The sequence below is a fragment of the Zootoca vivipara genome, chromosome 3, assembly GCF_965207765.1.
Source record: "Zootoca vivipara chromosome 3, rZooViv2.hap1.1, whole genome shotgun sequence".
Lineage (NCBI taxonomy): Eukaryota > Metazoa > Chordata > Lepidosauria > Squamata > Lacertidae > Zootoca > Zootoca vivipara.
The window spans coordinates 29758157-29777957 of record NC_142586.1 but is presented as its reverse complement, the minus strand read 5'-3'; the positions used below and the strand labels follow the sequence as shown (position 1 = coordinate 29777957).

At 44.8% G+C, this 19801-nt stretch overlaps 1 protein-coding gene across 2 annotated transcripts; it reads left to right on the top strand.

The window, feature by feature from the left end:
- The first annotated feature begins 1270 nt into the window (after positions 1 to 1270).
- LOC118082370 (glutathione S-transferase 3) lies at positions 1271 to 18762 on the top strand. Of its 2 annotated transcripts, none has more exons than XM_035109808.3 (7): positions 1271 to 1386; positions 11103 to 11209; positions 11855 to 11906; positions 13827 to 13959; positions 15155 to 15296; positions 16072 to 16203; positions 18428 to 18762. In XM_035109808.3, exons 2-7 carry the CDS (start codon positions 11123 to 11125, stop codon positions 18551 to 18553), a joined length of 672 nt encoding a protein of 223 aa, XP_034965699.1. In that variant the 5' UTR covers positions 1271 to 1386; positions 11103 to 11122; the 3' UTR covers positions 18554 to 18762. The 2 variants fall into 2 exon arrangements, with proteins under 2 accessions (XP_034965699.1, XP_034965700.1); XM_035109809.3 differs by having other exon boundaries at positions 1347 to 1460.
- The last annotated feature ends 1039 nt before the right edge of the window (positions 18763 to 19801 follow it).

The window sequence follows — 19801 nt, the reverse complement described above, 5'->3', positions numbered from 1 at the left end:
CCCTTCAGCTCTATGTCCTTTTCCAGTGGGAGTAGCCAGAGGGCAGAAAGTGAGGTACTGCAGGAATCAGGAGAGATAGCAAGCATGGCTTGCCAGAAAACTATATATATATGCACATGGATAGGTAAAGCTGATCCTCTTGAAAATGCAGACTAAAAATGGCTGTTCAGATGACTGTATTAACCAGAGCTGTCAGCTGTTGGAAACCTCTCCGGGACCTGATGATAGGTAAAGGTAAAGGACCCCTGGGTGGTTAAGTCCAGTCATTGGCGACTATGGGGTTGTGGTGCTCATCTCGCTTTCAGGCTGAGGGAGCCAGCGTTTTTCCATGGACAGCTTTCCAGGTCATGTTCCCAGCATGACTACTAAACCACTTCTGGCACAACTGAACACCGTGACGGAAACCAGAGTGCATGGAAATGCTGTTTGCCTTCTTGCCAGAGCGGTGCCTATTCATCTACTTGCACTGGTGTGCTTTTGAACTGCTAGGTTGGCAGGAGCTGGGACAGACCAACAGGGGCTCACCCCATTGTGGGGATTCAAACCGCCAACCTTTGGATGGGCAAGCCTAAGAGGCTCAGACCGCAGCGCCACCCTCGCCCTACAGGGCCACCTCAGACCAGGAGCTGGTCCTCCTATTCTCTCATCAGGAATTCAAGCAAATGGAAAATTAAGGTTGCCTCATGCATGATGTGACAGGAAGTGTATGGCTTTACACCTGACAGGAAGCCACTGGCCCTGTCAGTCTGAGATGCATAGGGCAGCTGCGGTAGGGAGTTGCATTAGGTCCTGGCTCACCAGAGGTGGAAATACATATTTTGCTGCAGGTTTAATTCTGTTTGGTGGTTGTGGTGGTGCAGTACCTTTGGAATCATAGCAGATTCATACCTTAATGGATCCATTAAGACCCATTTTGCTCAGTGAGGTCATGTGGACTCCAATCCCAAGCACTGCTTGCTCAGATGCATTTTACGGCTTTTCTCCCAGGTAAGTGTGAAGCCTTTGATCAGCATGTGATGAATATCATGCATTGTAAATCCATGAAAAATGTGCAGCTCTGCACACAGGATTCCCTCAAATACAAAGCATAACGGACCCTTTCTCACCTGTTTGAATGCGTGATACGGTACATTTTGATTCACCTTCAAAAAACAGTAAATCCAGCCGTTTCAGATAGAACATCATTTATTCGTGCATGCCCACATAAGTTTAGTAATGTTAACCAAGCCCAAGTTTCTGCTTTTTGTTTTGTTTTTTAACTGAATGGTAAGACAAGAGGAAGAGACTCCCCCAAAGTAGGTGGAGTTTCCTGGGCTGCAGGACTTTTGAAGGCACAATTTATCTGCGTGTGGAGAAAGAGATCAGCTAAGTTCGGCTTTGCAAAAGGTTAGTACTGGAGGTTGGAAATAAGCAACTTTTCCAGCCTTAACAGGTGCAATCCTATACAGGTCTACTCAGAGGTAAGCCCCATTGAGTTCAGTTGAACTTGCTCCCAGGTTAAGAGGGGATAGGATTGCAGTCTAAGAGACTTTAAATTTGCTGCTGTGTGGATATTGGGTTAAATATCCACCCCAGAAAGCTGCATGCAGCAAGGCAAGAGTATTTTACCTTGCCTTTGACATGAGGAAGGAGGGGATAAATAATTGTATTTTAATTGATGAAAGCAAAGAAAGTGGGACTAAAGCATGGGGTGGATTAGCCAGGGCAAAAAGGGAAAGTGTGGGGTTGGTTAAAGGATGCTAAGATAAAGAGTGGCTGACGTTCAGTTAGATGAAAGCAATCTCAGAGTCATGATGGGTTTGACCCCCATGCTGGGCAAAAGATTCCTGCACTGCAAGGAGTTGGACTAGATGACCCTCGTGATCCCTTCCAACTCTAAAAGGCTGTGATTCTGTGTTTCGCTTTGAAGCACAGCAAGAGGTTGAAGAGCGTTCCCTCTTGCTGTGAGAAATGGGGATTTCACATGGTTTTCCTGCATATATTCCTGAATGTTGCTGGAGGGAAGGGGAACATTGTTGAGGCTCTTCTTTTAAAAGAACAAATAGATTTCCGGGGGGGGGGGAGCCAGTGGGGAATGAAGTACCATCATTTTAAGGGGCAAAACAAAGCCTGTAATCTCTGAGCATACTGCCCTGGCACTTATTTCTGTAATGGCACTTATTCAATGGCACTTATTTCCCTAAGCACACTTTCCTGGAAGTAAGTACCAGCAAGACTTACTTCGAAACCAACATTTTGTTTTAAAAAAATGGGAGGGTGGGAGCTGAGTTTTAATAATATTTATTATGCACATTTTTTCTTTTAAACTATTGCAAAACATCCCTCAACTTTAGGATTGGTTTAGGCATACAACAGCACCTGTTGATTTGATGGCCATATACATTGCAACAACAACAAAAAAAAAACCCCCAGAATATGTTGCTTTTCTGCATACTTTTAGGTGTAGAGAGGGCTGTACAGAGCTGAAGGCAGCTGGGTACACTAGACCCAGGTATTTGGGGGGGGGGCTAAGGCTGGGGAGGGGGCACTAGGGACCAGCTGCTTTTCTGTTTGAGTTCATAACTTTATTCTTACAAGTCTCCTGTCCTGAGTCTCATGCAAGCTCTGCATGGGCCTGGGTGCAGATAATACAAGAGTGAAACATGTGCAGTTAAGATGATAGCCTATCCAACAGTACAGGTGATTCCTGATAGGCTGTTTACCCATAAGAGTGCCTCTTTAGCAGGGTTGTTTTTGCGTGAAAATATGAAAAAATGCTTTGCTGCTGGCATCTGCCTCAACTATACACACCAAATAACTTGTACAGTATAGGCTGCAGAATCTGCATGTGGCTGCACAAAATGAAACAGTGATGACATCACTTTCCTGTTTCTACATTGAGAAGTGGTCACCATTGAACCACACCAATGCAAAACGGCTCATCTTCTCATTTCTTTGGAAGAATTACTCAAACCCCACCTTTGTTAGTCTAAAGATTGCCCCGTTTCTCTTTACTGTATTCCTGTTTCTTACCGGTACCTACCAGAGAACCTCCATTGGGCACGGGAGAGAGTCAGACCTGGATGGAGATGCTTGGGTTTTGCATTTCCAGAGATGGGGAATAAGCTTATCCACATTTCCCCTTGTCCCTCCTGCTGCTCCCCACTCCTCCCATGGGGAAAACTGCTCTTTAGAGCTCAATCTAAGCAAATGGCACTTTGGGTTTTCTGTGGACTGCCATTTTCCCCAATTTAGAGCCAAAGAGCGGGTTTTCTCTGGGAAAGGAGGAGAATACTGCTCCGACCCATCTTTTCTAGGCACAAGAGAAGCAGAAGTGTGGGTGAGCCCTGTGTGTTTCTCCCTCCTGATAGGCCTTGTGCGAACCTGGAACCTGCACGGCTCCTGACAGAGCATCACTTGAGTATCTGTTACCTTCTCCCACCTTCCATCTGAAGGCTCCTTAATAGATGCAGGCATGCAGAGCCATACTTTGGGGCAATTGTTCTTTCTTCCCTTCGCCTTGCTTAGTTGGCCAACTAGGCTGATAAAGGGTTCTGGAGAACAAGAAACTCTGCACAATATTTTGTGACATTTTGGTTGGCCTAATAAATACTATGGATTTTGGAATTTTTAAAATGTGGGCCAATACTTTCCTGCTGTAGACGAATGTCCCCTGATAATAACTTGATTCGTCCCTCAAGGAAATACCCTTTCCCCCTTTTAGTTGTCTCTAGCTGGAAAATTCAATTGTCTTCTGTGACGACCCGGGTCCCACTCTACCTTACTATCACTGCGACACAGGAATCCAGAGGGGAAAACACCCACCCTCTTCTCCTGCCGCCTCAAAAATAAACCCCTTTTCCTGATGGGTTTCTAAGTAAGTAGAGCCTTCCAGCCTACGTGGCCTGGTACCTTAAGAAACTCTAGGCTGTCCCCCAGGAATAACCTCTTGCCTCCTGTAAAGGGTCTCCCTCAGTTGGATTCCCCCACTGTAGAAGTTTGCCCTAGGCACTCTGGCAACTTCTTGGCACCTCAGGTTACCCTTCTAAGCCTCCTCCGTGTAACTTCAGGACACAAACCACCACCTCCCTGCCTGAGGTGAGTTTGGCCCTCTCTTGAGTCACCACGGCTGTGAGTCCTGGTACCTCGCTGGAAAAATACAAACGGACCTCTTGTTGGCAAAAACAGAGATGAAGTTTTATTGTGTTAAAAACATAAGTGATTCTTTAACGTGTCATTTATTAATTAGCTTTGTTCCAGTTGTACAAAATAAACTCAGTCAAACATTTAACTTTAAGTTTTCCTAGCCTCTTAACTGTCTTCATATAAGCCACCACATAACATCACACCACACCTTCCTCCCTCTCCCTCCTAACTCACCAAACCGACTCTCCCTCCTTTCAAACCGGGCACAGTCCCGCCCCCATCAGAGTTCTATGCCAGTCAGGCTGGAGGTGGGTTAACTCTTTGCCAGCCGGGCAGAAATAAACATTTTAAAAGTGCTTCAATTTGTCACATATCTCCCCCACCACAAAGACATTGCGTCGGCTTGCTCTTAACTAACTAGAGCAATGCCAAAGCAATGGGCTTGGGGTCCAAAATACTTCAAGGCATTCTATAACATTCATATTACAAAGTCAACTAAATTAACATCTCATAAACTTGTACACAGATAAACCATGTTTGGCATGTGTCAGACTATAATGCCTAAGCACAAATGTTCTGCTAGGGTTATTACCGTTTCATATAATAATTTGCACCATCCTATACCTCTCAAAAATACCTGGATAAGGCGTCCGCTATGATGTTTTCCTTCCCACTTATGTGCTTACCCTGTGTCTATTACATGAGTTGCTAGGCTGGTCCTCCCTGGGATGTTTGAGAAGATCTGGGCAAACTGAGCAAGGACTATTTTTAACTGCTCCTTTTTCTCTGGGGTCAGACTTTCATCGAATGACGCCTCTGCTAGAGTTGTGCCATTCCTCAGCTCTCCCCACCCAGTTAAATGAATTCCTTGGGTCATCTTCCCCTTTACTTGTAACACCAACTTATTTCTGTCAAAATAAGGCTTAAGTAAATTTACATGAAAGTTTTTACATCGGTTCCCTTCCCCATCTAACTCTACCAAATAGTTCACCGCTGATATCCTCTCGACCACTTTGAAGGGACCGTCCCACGACATCTCCAACTTCTTTCGACGTCTTGTTCTTAACACGAGCACACTGTCACCAGGCTGGAAAGTTCTGTCTCTTGCGTGTGCATCATACCACTGCTTCTGTCGACGCTGTGCCTGCTGCAAGTTGTGAGCAGCTTGCTCCCGTAGCTCTTGAAGGTCGCTCTGCAGCTCCTGTAGATACGTCACAACATCAGGGCTGTCGATCTGCTCCTCCCCTGACCACGCTGCTTTCATCAAGTCTAGGGGTCCTCGTGGCTGTCGACCAAATAGGAGTTCAAAAGGACTGAACCCTGTGCTCTCCTGCGGCACTTCGCGATAACCAAATAGGAAGTGTTGCAGCCTCTCATCCCAGTCGTTAGGATGATTGATGGAATAGGTTTTTAGCATCCGGCTCAGGGTCGAATTAAATTTCTCCGTCAAGCCATTCGACTGTGGATGATAAGCCGTAGTTTTAACATGCTTAATTCCACAAAGAGTTAAAAGCTCTTCCATGGTCTTGGACGTGAAGGATGTCCCTAAATCTGTTATAATTTCTTTGGGGAATCCCAGCCTTAAGAATACCGACATGAGGGCTTTTGCTACAGTCTTGGAATCAATGTCCTTTAGAGGTATTGCTTCTGGATAGCACGTAGCATAATCCACTAGGCATAAAATAAACTTATTCCCCCTTTTAGTAACTCTGGAGATAGGCCCGAGGATGTCCACTCCTACTCTGGAAAAGGGCTCAGTAATTACGGGAATAGACTGTAACAAGCCTCGCGTTTTGTCCGCTCTTTTGCCTGCTTTTTGGCAGATCACACAGGACTTGCAATACTCTTTGATGTCTTTGCCCATCCCAGGCCAGTAAAATCTTGCTTGGATTCTATCACTAGTCTTTCTAATGCCTAGATGCGCTGCTGAGGGTGCGTCGTGTGCCATTTGTAGCACTTGCAACCGGTATGCTCTTGGCAACACTAACTGTTTCTTCCTTTCCCAAACAGCAGCAGTTTTCCTCCTCCTAGAAATTCTATACAGTCTTCCCTCAATGGTGGTAAATAAGCAGGGGTTCTCCACAGTTACTTCTGCAGTAGGACTTTGTGCTTTATCCCACAGCTCTTTTATAGTTTCATCCTCTTTTTGATCACTCAAGAATTGGGCACCGTGCTCCTGGACCACGGGCACGCTAATCAGCCCTTCATCCTCACCAGGCTCTATGGGTGACTCTATAACTGCAGGAGGATTACTCTCAGTGACTTGAGACTGTGACCTAGTTATCACTTGAATACGGTGCTTCTGACTAGCTAGGTCATTCCCTATTAAAAAGGGTACCTCCAATTCATTTAGGATTCCTACTCTCCATTTGCCACAAAATCCTTTGTAGGTAATATCAACTTCAGCTAATGGTACTTCAAAATGTGGGCCCCATATGCCTTTTAAACTATAGGACTGACCCTTGAGGTACTGCTCCTTTGGAACAAATTGGGATTTAACAAGTGAGACTTCTGCTCCTGTGTCCCTCAAACCTAAAAAAGACTGACCATTTAATTCAATAGGCTCCATGTAATCTTGGTTGCACTCCTGCTCAGCCCTCCAGACCTGTAAGACCTTAGAAGTAGTCTCAGCTGGACTGTCTGATTTCTCTGAGCCTTCTGTCTGAGGCGAGCTATTTTCCTGTGACTGCATTACCAGTTTTACTTGTTTAGCTGCAGTAGGTGTAGTTTGCGACTTAACCAGCAGGGGGCACCTGGCACGTACATGGCCCTCACGATTACAGAAAAAACAAGTGATTTTCTTAGACCCTGTCTTGTCAGAAACTGATTCCCTGACAGGAAAATTTTCTTGCCTGTCTTTATTTTCTCTGTTTCTCCATGGAGTACCCTTCTGTGAGTGTTTTGGGAATGCTATTTCATTGAAATCTCCTTGTAGTTCGTCTAAGACCTCAGCAACCTGTGCCACAGTTTTCAGTTTTTTATCCCTCAAGAACCAACGTAAATTGCTAGGGATTTGCTTAAAAAATTGTTCTAAACAAATTAATTGTTTTAACTCATCAAAGTCCTTCACTCCACTCCCTTGAATCCATCTGTCAAGTAATTTATCTAAGCGGCTAGCTAGTTGGGCATAAGTCTCTTTATGTTCCTTTTTTGCCTCACGAAAAGCCTTTCTGCTTTGTTCAGCCGTGAGTCCACATCGAACCCTGACCCTTTGCTTAAATACTTGGTAACTTGACAGCTCTTCTTCCCTCAGGTCAGCATAAATTTCACTTAGTATCCCACAAATTTGAGGTCTTAAATAAAGCATCCAGTTCTCCTCAGGTATTTGAAATTCCACACAAACGCGTTCGAAGGTAAATAGAAACGATTCGACATTATCGTCTTTTCCAAATTTGGGGAACCTTTTTAAATTAATTGCGATACTATCATTATTAACTGGGCTACTAGTTAATTCTGATCGCAAACGTATCTCTTCAAGCTTCATTCTGTCCTGTTCTAATTGAACCCTTAACCTCTCGGACTGCATTCTCTCCTCAGCTTCCATTCTAGCTTTTTCCCTCTCACTTTCAGCTTCAATCCTAGCTCTTTCTCTCTCACTTTCAATTCTGGCTTTTTCCCTCTCACTTTCAGCTGCTATCTTTTCCCTCTCAGCTTCAATTCTGGCTTTTTCTCTCTCACTTTCAATCCTGGCTTTTTCCCTCTCACTTTCAGCTGCTATCTTTTCCCTCTCAGCTTCAATTCTGGCTTTTTCTCTCTCACTTTCAATTCTGGCTTTTTCCCTCTCACTTTCAGCTGCTATCTTTTCCCTCTCAGCTTCAATTCGGGCCATCTCAATTCGTAGTTTCATCAGTTCTACCTCAGAACCTGGGCTTCCCTCAGCCCCTTCCGTTCTTTCATCTCCTTTTGCCTCTCTGGGTTTTCTTACGTGAGTCATTTTCCTCACAGGAAAATCCTGACAGACTCAAACCAAACTAGGCGCGTGAGCTTTGAATTTCGATCACGACGCTGCCACCAAAAATGTGACGACCCGGGTCCCACTCTACCTTACTATCACTGCGACACAGGAATCCAGAGGGGAAAACACCCACCCTCTTCTCCTGCCGCCTCAAAAATAAACCCCTTTTCCTGATGGGTTTCTAAGTAAGTAGAGCCTTCCAGCCTACGTGGCCTGGTACCTTAAGAAACTCTAGGCTGTCCCCCAGGAATAACCTCTTGCCTCCTGTAAAGGGTCTCCCTCAGTTGGATTCCCCCACTGTAGAAGTTTGCCCTAGGCACTCTGGCAACTTCTTGGCACCTCAGGTTACCCTTCTAAGCCTCCTCCGTGTAACTTCAGGACACAAACCACCACCTCCCTGCCTGAGGTGAGTTTGGCCCTCTCTTGAGTCACCACGGCTGTGAGTCCTGGTACCTCGCTGGAAAAATACAAACGGACCTCTTGTTGGCAAAAACAGAGATGAAGTTTTATTGTGTTAAAAACATAAGTGATTCTTTAACGTGTCATTTATTAATTAGCTTTGTTCCAGTTGTACAAAATAAACTCAGTCAAACATTTAACTTTAAGTTTTCCTAGCCTCTTAACTGTCTTCATATAAGCCACCACATAACATCACACCACACCTTCCTCCCTCTCCCTCCTAACTCACCAAACCGACTCTCCCTCCTTTCAAACCGGGCACAGTCCCGCCCCCATCAGAGTTCTATGCCAGTCAGGCTGGAGGTGGGTTAACTCTTTGCCAGCCGGGCAGAAATAAACATTTTAAAAGTGCTTCAATTTGTCACATCTTCCCACCACCCATCCTGGTCCAATTGCAAACCTCTGAACCTCATGATCTGCCATGAAGGCATCAGCATGTGAAAACAGCTAAGGGGTGTGTGTGGTATTTATTTCAGGTGAAATAATTTGATCACCTTATTAATTAGAATGAAACAACTACTTTACATATTTACATATGCAATTTTTGCAGCCAGCATACTGTATCTTGATTTTAACAAGTCCTAAGTTTCCTGGAAGCTCTTTGCTTCCCCCCCCTCTTGCAATTACATTCAACATCTCTGATGTGCTGTGGATTTCATTCCAGTCTTAAAATATACGCTACCGAGGCTGATATAGAGCTTTTGAGCTATGCATTGTTTACAGAAAAATGATCTTACAGCAGCGTCCAATCCACCAATATTTTACGGACAATTGAAATTTGAGTGTTTGCTTTAAATCAAGTTTTCACCCACCTTTGAGCACTAATGCTCATAACTCGGCTTGGGTTGAGTTACTTCATAGTAACTACAACACTGCTTCTCTTTCCACCCCTCTCCTTTGTGTCAGGTATTGCCAAGAAAAGCAGGATGACCTGGCTCAGTCAGACATAATGATCTTGAGCTGAGAAACTATCCTGGTTTCATATTGTGTTTTGTAAACAGAAATTAAAGCACAGTTTCCCAGTTCAGACCTCATGAGAAATGTGGTCTAACTAGCCAGGATATAAGCACTGAAGTTGGACATGTGAAGAGAGGAGTGAATGTGCATTGCACATGCACATTGCTCATTATCGGGCCAGTAAACAATGGCTTGTTGAACCATTCTTCAATGAACTGGATTGAGGAGGATGGAGACTCAAGCAGGGGTGTATTCAGATTGGGGGATTACTGTATTTGTTTTCCTGATTATAATGCTAGCACGGCTATCTTAGATTCTAAACTTTCCTTTTTACTGCATTACCTGTTGTGTTGTGTAACTGCGGCTTTTTGATTGTTATATCGCCATGTGTGCTAAATTTTAAATGGTGGGGGGAAACTGTATGCTAGAATGCTGTCCTAAATTTCATCATGTGAAAATCTGGGTGGTTCCCCCCCCCCGGGAAGTAATTAACATGGAAATGAGCATTGACCATCAGCTAGATTATGCTAGTTTTCAAGAAGTGGCTTTTACGCCCTATGGAAGATCACATAAAACATGGACACCCTCAGGTAAGGAAATGTTGGGACAATGGAAGAAAGAGCTGCTTGAATGGAGCCCAAGTTCCATCTTAATGTACCTATTATATTGTGGTGAGTATTGTGGGTAGCTATGTGGTTTAACCCATGTGGGTGGCGCTGTGGGTTAAACCACAGAGCCTAGGGCTTGCCGATCAGAGGTCGGCAGTCCGAATCCCTGCGACAGGGTGAGCTCCCATTGCTCGGTCCCAGCTCCTGCCAACCTAGCAGTTCGAAAGTATGTCAAAGTGCAAGTAGATAAATAGGTACTACTCCGGCAGGAAGGTAAACGGCATTTCCGTGTGCTGCTCTGGTTCGCCAGAAGCGGCTTAGTCATGCTGGCCACATGACCTAGAAGCTGTACGCCGGCTCCCTCGGCCAATAGAGCGAGATGAGTGCCACAACTCCAGAGTCGGTCACGACTGCACCTAATGGTCAGGGGTCCCTTTACCTTTACCTTTATGCACTCAGTAAGCCACACCTTTGAGGGACTGGAGGCCTATTGTATGTGCATGCCTATTGTAATTTCATCCACCCTGCTAAAGAACAAGAGCTCACTCATGTGCCTTGACTGAGTAGAGGGGGAAAGGCTGTGTGGGAATAATGGGAGGCATGCACAGCGTGTTTATGCGCCGAAGGGGATGAGAAAACTAGAAATTGTGTAGATGCTGACTTTCGGCTCCAGCCCAGCATCCAGGAATTGTACCATTCTGTATGCCTGGAAATCAGCACGAGCCTAAGCATGTTTTAACTCAGGTGTGAGTTCAACTGTGTTCGCTGGAGTTTGTTCGTCGCCTTAAGCGTGCTTGGGACTGCAGTCTTTGGAAATCAGACAATCCTTCTAGATCCTTTTCCCTGTTGTAACCACAATAATGCTCAGCTTTTCATAATACATATTCTCTTCATTTTGCTCCACCTAATTGAGCTGTTCTGCAAAATTGTACCTGCATGGTTGTGTGCACAATTGCTGGTTTAACTTTCTCTTCTCCCCATTAAATGGCACTCATCAGGAAACCACCAGCTTAGAAACATGTCTGGGAAACCAAAACTGACGTACTTTGAAGGCAGAGGAAGAATGGAATCCATCAGGTGGCTTTTAGCAGCAGCTGGAGTGGAGGTTGGTTGCTTCTGTTTGGAAAGCTCCCCTCGCACTGGATTGCTCGTGAAATTTGCACAATTGTGTGCTCAGAGCTTTGAACAGGAGATTTTCCAATTCACAGCTCACACTCTTTGCTATTTCTGTATCTACAGAAGAGCCACACAGTAACTTTATGCACTGCAAGGGGTTGGACTAGATGACCCTCGTGATCCCTTCCAACTCTAAAATGCTGTGATTCTGTGTTTCGCTTTGAAGCACAGCAAGAGGTTGAAGAGCGTTCCCTCTTGCTGTGAGAAATGGGGATTTCACATGGTTTTCCTGCATATATTCCTGAATGTGGCTGGAGGGAAGGGGAACATTGTTGAGGCTCTTATTTTAAAAGAACAAATAGATTTCTGGGGGGGGGGAGACAGTGGGGAATGAAGTACCATCATTTTAAGGGGCAAAACAAAGCCTGTAATCTCTGAGCATACTGCCCTGGCACTTATTTCTGTAATGGCACTTATTCAATGGCACTTATTTCTGTAATGGGATTCCCTAAGCACACTCTTTGCTATTTCTGTATCTACAGAAGAGCCACGCAGTAACTTTATGCAATAAAAAGAACTGGCATGACATCGGAATGAAAAATCACTTGATCTGTTTTCCTGTCTTTTTTTCCAGTTTGAAGAAACATTTTTGAAAACAAGAGAACAGTATTTGAAGTTAATCAAAGGTAAACTCACAGTGCAAACCTATATATGCCTATTCAGAAAGGAACCCCACTAAATTCAGTGGGGCTTAAGCCCAGACAAGTGAGCAGCTTTTTTCTACCCATGTATATTTCTGAAACCACAAAATGTTTACCAGAGAACAAAAGTGGAATGTCTGCGTGCAATAAGCAGCAAAAGAAGCAGAATCTTTTTTTTGCTCCAGCCAAGGGTGTTTTCACACATAAAGCACAAATCATGCTGTTGCCCCTTCGCCCTCTGCATTTCCCACATATAAAATGTAAATGTAAAATCTATATTGATATAAATATATTTTAAAATATTTCTATCCTGCCTTTCTGCCCCACAAAATAAAACAAAAGATGCCCAAATGTGTGTCATGAGTGTGTCGTGTAGATGACAAATACAACATGCATTACTGAAGATCTGCATGGGGGGAAAACGTAATTAACATTCTCCCAAAAATGTGTAATATTCCTCAGTGCAAAAGATCTTTCTAATTTTACTGCATGTCATATAATCTAGGCTGCAATATACAATTTCTTCCTTGAAGGCAATTATAGATGGGCTTGAGTAGCTGGGTTATAGGACAGATTATTGTAACGCACCTCCTTGGAACAATAAGTTTATTTCCCTTTAGTTTCCTTGGTGTATTCTTTGGGGGTGGTGGATTATAAATTGGCCCCAAGATCTGACACTCATATGACCTCAGCATGTAGAAATCTGTCCAGATTTAAAGGTGTGGTTGATTCTCAGAATGCTGCAGAACCCATGGGAGGCTGGAGGTTTGAATCCTATGTAAAACAGGGCTTGGGATATAAAGTTTACTGCTCAGCAATGTTTTCTTGGGCTTGCCAATCAGAAGGTCGGTGGTTCGAATCCCCATGACGGGGTGAGCTCCCGTTGCTCTGTCCCAGCTCCTGCCAACCTAGAAGATCGAAAGCACACCAGTGCAAGTAGATAAACAGGTACCGCTGCGGCGGGAAGGTAAACAGCATTTCCGTCCACTCTGGTTCCATTACGGTGTTCTGTTGCACCAGAAGTGGTTTAGTCATGCTGGCCACATGACCCAGAAAGCTGTCTGTGGAAAAACGCTGGCTCCCTTGGCTTGAAAGCAAGATGAACGGCACAACCCCATAGTTGCCTTTGACTGGACTTAACCATCCGGGGGTCCTTTACCTTTACCCTTTTTCACCCAAGCCTTTTAATTATTTTAAGCATCGTTACCCTACTTTTTAGACAAAAAGCTTCCCAGAATGGCTTGCAGAGCATAAAAAAAACAAGACAGTTCCTGCTCTCAGGCTAGCAGTCTAAAGATGTGGCTCAAAAGGAAAGGGTGTTGGGCAGAGAAGAGGAAAATAAGCAAAAGCAAACACCATCACATAAAAACCAGCAGAGGGGAGGGAGAAACACACCAGAGAAAGGAGGAGCCAAAAGGGGTTGGTTTCTTTGCAGAGCTAACGTTGTGGTCCTTGCACAGCACTTTGTTTCTATATGCTGAGCTGATTTTTCCCATCCTTGCAAGCAAACCATGTAAATAATTTGTTGTGGTTTTCTATCTCAAGTTGTGAGCTTGATGGCACCTAGGAAAGATAGGAGAGCTTATTCAATGTGTCAAATGTTGGACTCATTGGTCATAATAGCAGGGAGAAGCTAGCTTTTCTTCTCTGACACCGGAAGAGCCTCCAGTCTATTTGGAAAGTGCCCACACATTCAGAGTATGAGATGTGTTGCAAAATGATAGATTGACTACTTGATCAAAAATTCGCTTGGCTGTTTGCTTTCTGGCAGAAAGTGAGGCCACATGCTAGCTTTGAAAGTGCTTCACTGTGGCAGAATCTTGCCACATTTCTTTAATCTCACAGAATAACGATTTTGGACTGATCAATGACTTTGTTTTGGGTTTTTCCTTTGTTTTCCTAAAGATGGATACTTGCTGTTTGATCAAGTCCCTCTGGTCGAGATGGATGGGCTGAAGCTGGTCCAGACCAAGGCCATCCTCAACTACATCGCGGGGAAATATAACCTCCATGGGAAGGACCTGAAAGAAAGAGCATAGTACTTATCACGATTCACCATACTGTACTTGATAGCTGCATTAAAAGACTCTAGTGGTATTAACAGTATTTGCACATACTCACAAATTTGCATTGCCTAGGAAAGAGAAAAAAAGCTGTGAGAGGCCAGGGAAAATATATTCTGGAAGATTTGGGCTTCTGGTTTGGTGTCTAACTTGTTCTAATACCCAACCCATATGTGTGTGCATGTGCTTGTCCTGTGTGTGATGTCCAATGTTGTTGATCACACTCAGAATAGATCCACTGAAATCAATGGGCAAAGGGGCACTTCTTCTTCTTCTTCTTCTTCTTCTTCTTCTTCTTCTTCTTCTTCTTCTTCTTCTTCTTCTTCTTCTTCTTCTTCTTCTTCCCAAACATCCTACAATTATGTGGTCTCACTTTGGCGTGTCAACGAGTAGTATTTAGAACTTCAGCTTACTTTTGGATGACAGAGGGAGAACCCTGGAGACTGGTGGTGCCTTTGTAAATAATGGCATTATTTACATATCTACAGGTAGGATACACTGGAAGCGAAGAGTCTTTCCATCAGCCGGTAGCAAGTCCCTAGGCAGCTATTTGTGCAGTTCTCCTCCTCCTAAAATAGGGGGACCCAGGTGGCGCTGGGGACCCAGGTGGCGCTGTGGTTAAACCACTGAGCCTAGGGCTTGCTGATCAGAAGGTCGGCGGTTCGAATCCCTGTGACGGGGTGAGCTCCCGTTGCTTGGTCCCAGCTCCTGCCAACCTAGCAGTTCGAAAGCACGTCAAAATGCAAGTAGATAAATAGGAACCGCTACAGCGGGAAGGTAAACGGCGTTTCCATGTGCTGCTCTGGTTTGCCAGAAGCGGCTTTGTCATGCTGGCCACATGACCTGGAAGCTATACGCCGGCTCCCTCGGCCAATAATGCGAGATGAGCGCGCAACCCCAGAGTCGGTCACGACTGGACCTAATGGTCAGGGGTACCTTTACCTTTACCTTTACCTCCTCCTAAAATAGCACTCCCAGGCTCAGCTAATTCTGCTTAGAAACTTCCAGTTCTCTCTTCCTAAGGTGGTTCAGAGCATTGAAATAATACATGAGGATAGATCGACAGGCCACATGAGTTAGACCCACCTCCCGTTTTTATGTTCCTATTTTCCCAATGAGTTCAATTTAACAGATGAATTTTCTTTACCCTTGCCTGCCTTGTCCTCACAGCATTGACATGTATGTGGAAGGAACCATGGACCTGATGGGGATGTTTATGATGTATCCCTTTTCTCCACCTGAGCAAAAGGAGAAGCAGCTTGCTTCCATCCTGGAGAAGGCCACTACCAGGTACTTTCCAGTCTACGAAAAGGTATGGCACCAAAGATTCCTACATGTAGCTACATCAGGGATGGGGGTACCCAAAGATGAGCTACTTGGGATCAGCCTGTGCCAACTCGGTGTCCTCCAGAATTTTTGGACTACAATTCCTATCAGCCTCTGCCATCATCACCAATGGTCAAAGATGTTGGGAGCTGTAGCCAAACAATATCTGAAAGGTTCCTCATTGGAGAATGATGACTTGGACTAATGGCACAGGTCATATTTTTTGTAGCTCTTTGAAGATATCAGACAGGTTTTACTATGTGACCTGAGACTTCTTTGACTATAGAGTGAGGCTTCATCTGTGCTATACAATTAAGGCAGCATTGTGCAACTTTAAACAGTCATGCCTTCTCCCAAAGTTTCCTGGGGTCCAGGTGCACCAACTCTAGGGGGCGGATGAGTTTTGCGCCCCCTCAATATTTTTTGGAAAGGGGTCAATGTTGAGGGGGCCCAGCATGCATCGTAGCTTCAGCAGCCAGCTCCTCCAGAGCATTTGCCCTCTTCCAGACGTTGTGATGTCATGCAACAGCTTGCATTGCACGCACGATGTCACACACACACAATGTGTGCCGGGCACCCTCAGTGTTAGTTTATTAAAGGTGCTTGGAGCGGTTATCATCTTATTTGGCTTATATGATATTTAAATTTAAGTCCCCCAAATGTCCCACACTGTCCCCATTTCTCAGCAGTTAAAAGTACATTTTAAGGTAAGAGAGTACCTTTTACCCAAACCAAGCACGTTCTTTATTGTTGTTTTCTAGGCCCTGAAACAGGATGGACAAGAGTTTCTTGTTGGCAATTGCCTCAGCTGGGCAGACATACAGCTGCTTGAGGCAATCTTAATGGCAGAGGAGAAGAAAGCTGAGGTTCTTGAATCCTTCCCTCAACTGCAGGTAAACTGTTGGTAGAGTGCATCATGCAGAATTCTGCTCTCAGTATATTTCAGAATGACCATTCCCCACATAAAAGGGGAGGCGCATTTTGTGCGATCACGCGCAGCCCCCTGGGATCCCTGGGGCAGCCCTGGAAGTTCGGAGGCCAGTGCTGCCTTCCTGGGCTGGATCCTGGTGGTCTCCACCCACGCAGTTACCTGTCCAATCCAGCTCGGGGAGGCATTGCCGGGGGGGGGGGGATTGGATAGGTAGGAGGAGGTAACCTTACCTTGAACACGGCTGAAGCAGAGACATTCTTGGGAAGCAGTTGATGGCTCCAGAGCTTTCCCACCATCCACTACCAAAAAATTAATGATTGCATTACAGGTTATTTTCTTCCACAGGTGTACACGCACACAGGCACTGCTACGACAAGGCTGCTGTTGAAGGGCCGGAAAGGAATTTCCCCTGCATTGACAGGTTTCGCCTTTCCCGTAGCAATTCGTCACAACTTTGGCGGATGCAGGCCTTGGGCAGAATCCTTTAGTCATCTACATAAATAGGGGTGGGGTGGGGCGGTGACCCCCTGCCCCCATTGCGGTGGCGATAACAGGGTTCCTGTAAATGGGGCTAAGGGGTAGGCATTGACCATACGCAATAGGCTGGCATTGCCCTCCCTCTCCAGCGGCTGCAATCGAGGGGGGGCAGGCTATATGCTTGAACATATGTTCTCCAGAGCTAGCCCAACCCCCACACATGCTGGATAACCCTGAAATTACCCAGATCTGGGGGCTGGGGGCTGGGAAGCATATACGCCCAATGCCTGAGCCAAGGTCTCCCTACATCTGAATGCTTAATAAAGTTGTGGCCAATTTTAATCCCATAGAACGTGGTCTTGTGTCATCATTCCGCTCGGGGGCTGCCTGGGGCTTTGGGGGACTCTGCTTGACCGCACAATGTGTTTGTTCAGACCTCTGGAGTGAGGTGCATAGAGTTCAGTTAAGGCTAAGCTATTGTTAAGGGACTATAATGATTCCATTTCTGGGCAATTGATTCTAGAAAGCTGCCTTATAGGAAGTCAGACCTTTGGTACATCTAGCTCAGTATTCTCTACACCGAATGGCCATTTCTCCATGATTTCAGACAGGGGAACCAATCATTGTATCCAATTTAGCCTAACCTTTGCAAGTAGGGACGCAGGTGGCGCTGTGGTCTAAACCACAGAGCCTAGGGCTTGCCAATCAGGAGATCAGCGGTTCGAATCCCTGCAATGGGGTGAGCTCCCATTGTTCGGTCCCAGCCCCTGCCCACCTAGCAGTTCGAAAGCACGTCAAAATGCAAGTAGATAAATAGGTACCACTCTGGCGGGAAGGTAAACAGCGTTTCTGTGCACTGCTCTGGTTCGCCAGAAGTGGCTTAGTCATGCTGGGCACATGACCTGGAAGCTGTCTGCGGAAAAACGCCAGCTCCCTCGGCCTATAGAGCGAGATGAGTGCCCCAACCCCAGAGTCCTCCGCGAGTGGACCTAACGGTCAGGGGTATCTTTAGCTTTACCTTGCAAGTAATCTGCCCTAATATAAATCGTTTGGGGGAAGTCATTTTCACTTATAGGAGATTTTTGTGCCCTTTCTCCTAATATACATTTTTGTGGAAAAGGTTAATTTGGAGAACTGGGGAGCAAAATGCAGGGAAGTGCAAATGTTGAAGGATAGCTGTGTTTCAGTTTCCTGCTTCATGAAACGTGAATCATGCACTTTCTTCGTAAAATGCAAATCGAACCAAATTTCTCCCCCATCTTTACAATAAATGGGAAGTTGGGGGTTGAGGAAAAACATGTACTCAAGAAGATGTACCCTAGGGAAATCCCCACATAGCTCCAGCAATGCCCAGAGGCTTCCACCTATGCAGCTGCAGCTGATTCCAGCATCTGTTTTCCATATAATAGGAGTGAACCTGTTTGCCATATTTAGATGCTAGCGCCACAGAGTGGCATCCATTCAGGGGGAAGCAGCAATCAGACTATGTGGATCAGATATTAGCTTTTTATGTGCAGGACAATGAGTCTCTCTTTCTGATGGTTGGTTAACGTATATTGGCCTAATTCCTTACTAAATAACTCTTCAGGTTGTATTTTCAAATATCCTTTAGAAGGATGTTAGTCTATACACTACAAGCTATTCTGTTGATATATATATATATATAAACATTTCTTCATTTTTGTCTTGTTTTGTAATTTTTGCCCTAGGCTTTTAAAGCAAAGGTGAGCAATCTTCCCACTATAAAGAGGTTCCTGCAGCCTGGAAGCCAAAGGAAACCACCCCCTGATGACGCATATGTCGCAACTGTGCTGAAGGTTCTCACAAGTGACTAAGAAGCTTTGCATCAGATTTCAAGGCTGCTTGCCAGAGTCACTATGAATGCTGAAAACCAGGGGGTCTTTAAATGAATTGATTGTTACCTGTCATGAAAAGCAAAAAGTGGCAATATGGAATGCTGAGCAGATGTTGTTTCTGTGCATGGGGGCATATTGATTTAAAGTGTATAAAGTGCTTGCATTAAAATATTCAACAAAAAGAAGAAGAGTTTGGATTTGATATCCCGCTTTATCACTACCTGAAGGAGTCTCAAAGTGGCTAACATTCTCCTTTCCCTTCCTCCCCCACAACAAACTGTGAGGTGAGTGGGGCTGAGAGACTTCAGAGAAGTGTGACTAGCCCAAGGTCACCCAGCAGCTGCATGTGGAGGAGCGGGGATGCGAACCTGGTTCCCCAGATTAGGAGTCTACTGCTCTTAACCACTACACCACACTGGCTCCACTACACCACAAGAGTGTATTTTCTTTCATACTGCAAAATGACAAGGCTATTTATGCATCCTTTCATTCACATATTTATAACCTCCCATCTAATGCATTCTTATTAACCAGAGTGACTTACAATAATAATTTTTTTTATTAAAAAAACCCACAATCCATAATCAAACACACACACGTAATGTATTGTAAAACAACACTGTTCACATGGCTTCTCCAAAGCTAATGGAACAGGCAGTACGGTTAGCTAAAAAATGCTTATTTTTTGTAACATCTGATATAAGGACACTATTTTTTATCCAAGGGTCAACAGAAGGACAGAGTCACACACTGGGTTCAATATGGTTTCCATACAATGGCCAAAAGGAGTTTAAAGAGTTGGACAAATTTAAGGTGGATTGTCTCATCAAGAGAGGGAATTTCAATGAATTTATGTACCCTCGAGTGGATAGTGGTATGGCTGGTCCCAGTAAACAGTGGTCTTCAACATTCCTACCAGCAGTACTCTGCAACAATGGTTTATTAGATGCATGGTGGCTCTATAATCTAATCCTAAGAGATTATTCTTTCTAATCATTTGAGCCACAATATTTTGGAATAGATCATGTAGTTCAGACATCCCCAAACTTTGACCCTCCAGATGTTTTGGACTACAATTCCCATCGTCCCTGACCACTGGTCCTGTTAGCTTGGGATCATGGGAGTTGTAGGCCAAAACATCTGGAGGGCCGAAGTCTGGGGATGCCTGATGTAGTTCTTTAAAAATCCCTGTCTGATAAAATAACAATTTGATAATGGATTTCATAC

Coding starts and splice junctions, on each gene's coding strand:
- LOC118082370 (XM_035109808.3), top strand. CDS start 11,123: ATGTCTGGGAAACCAAAACTGACGTACTTTGAAGGCAGAGGAAGAATG. Junction 11,210..11,854: donor TAGCAGCAGCTGGAGTGGAG/GTTGGTTGCTTC, acceptor CTTTTTTTCCAG/TTTGAAGAAACATTTTTGAA. Junction 13,960..15,154: donor GACCTGAAAGAAAGAGCATA/GTACTTATCACG, acceptor TTGTCCTCACAG/CATTGACATGTATGTGGAAG.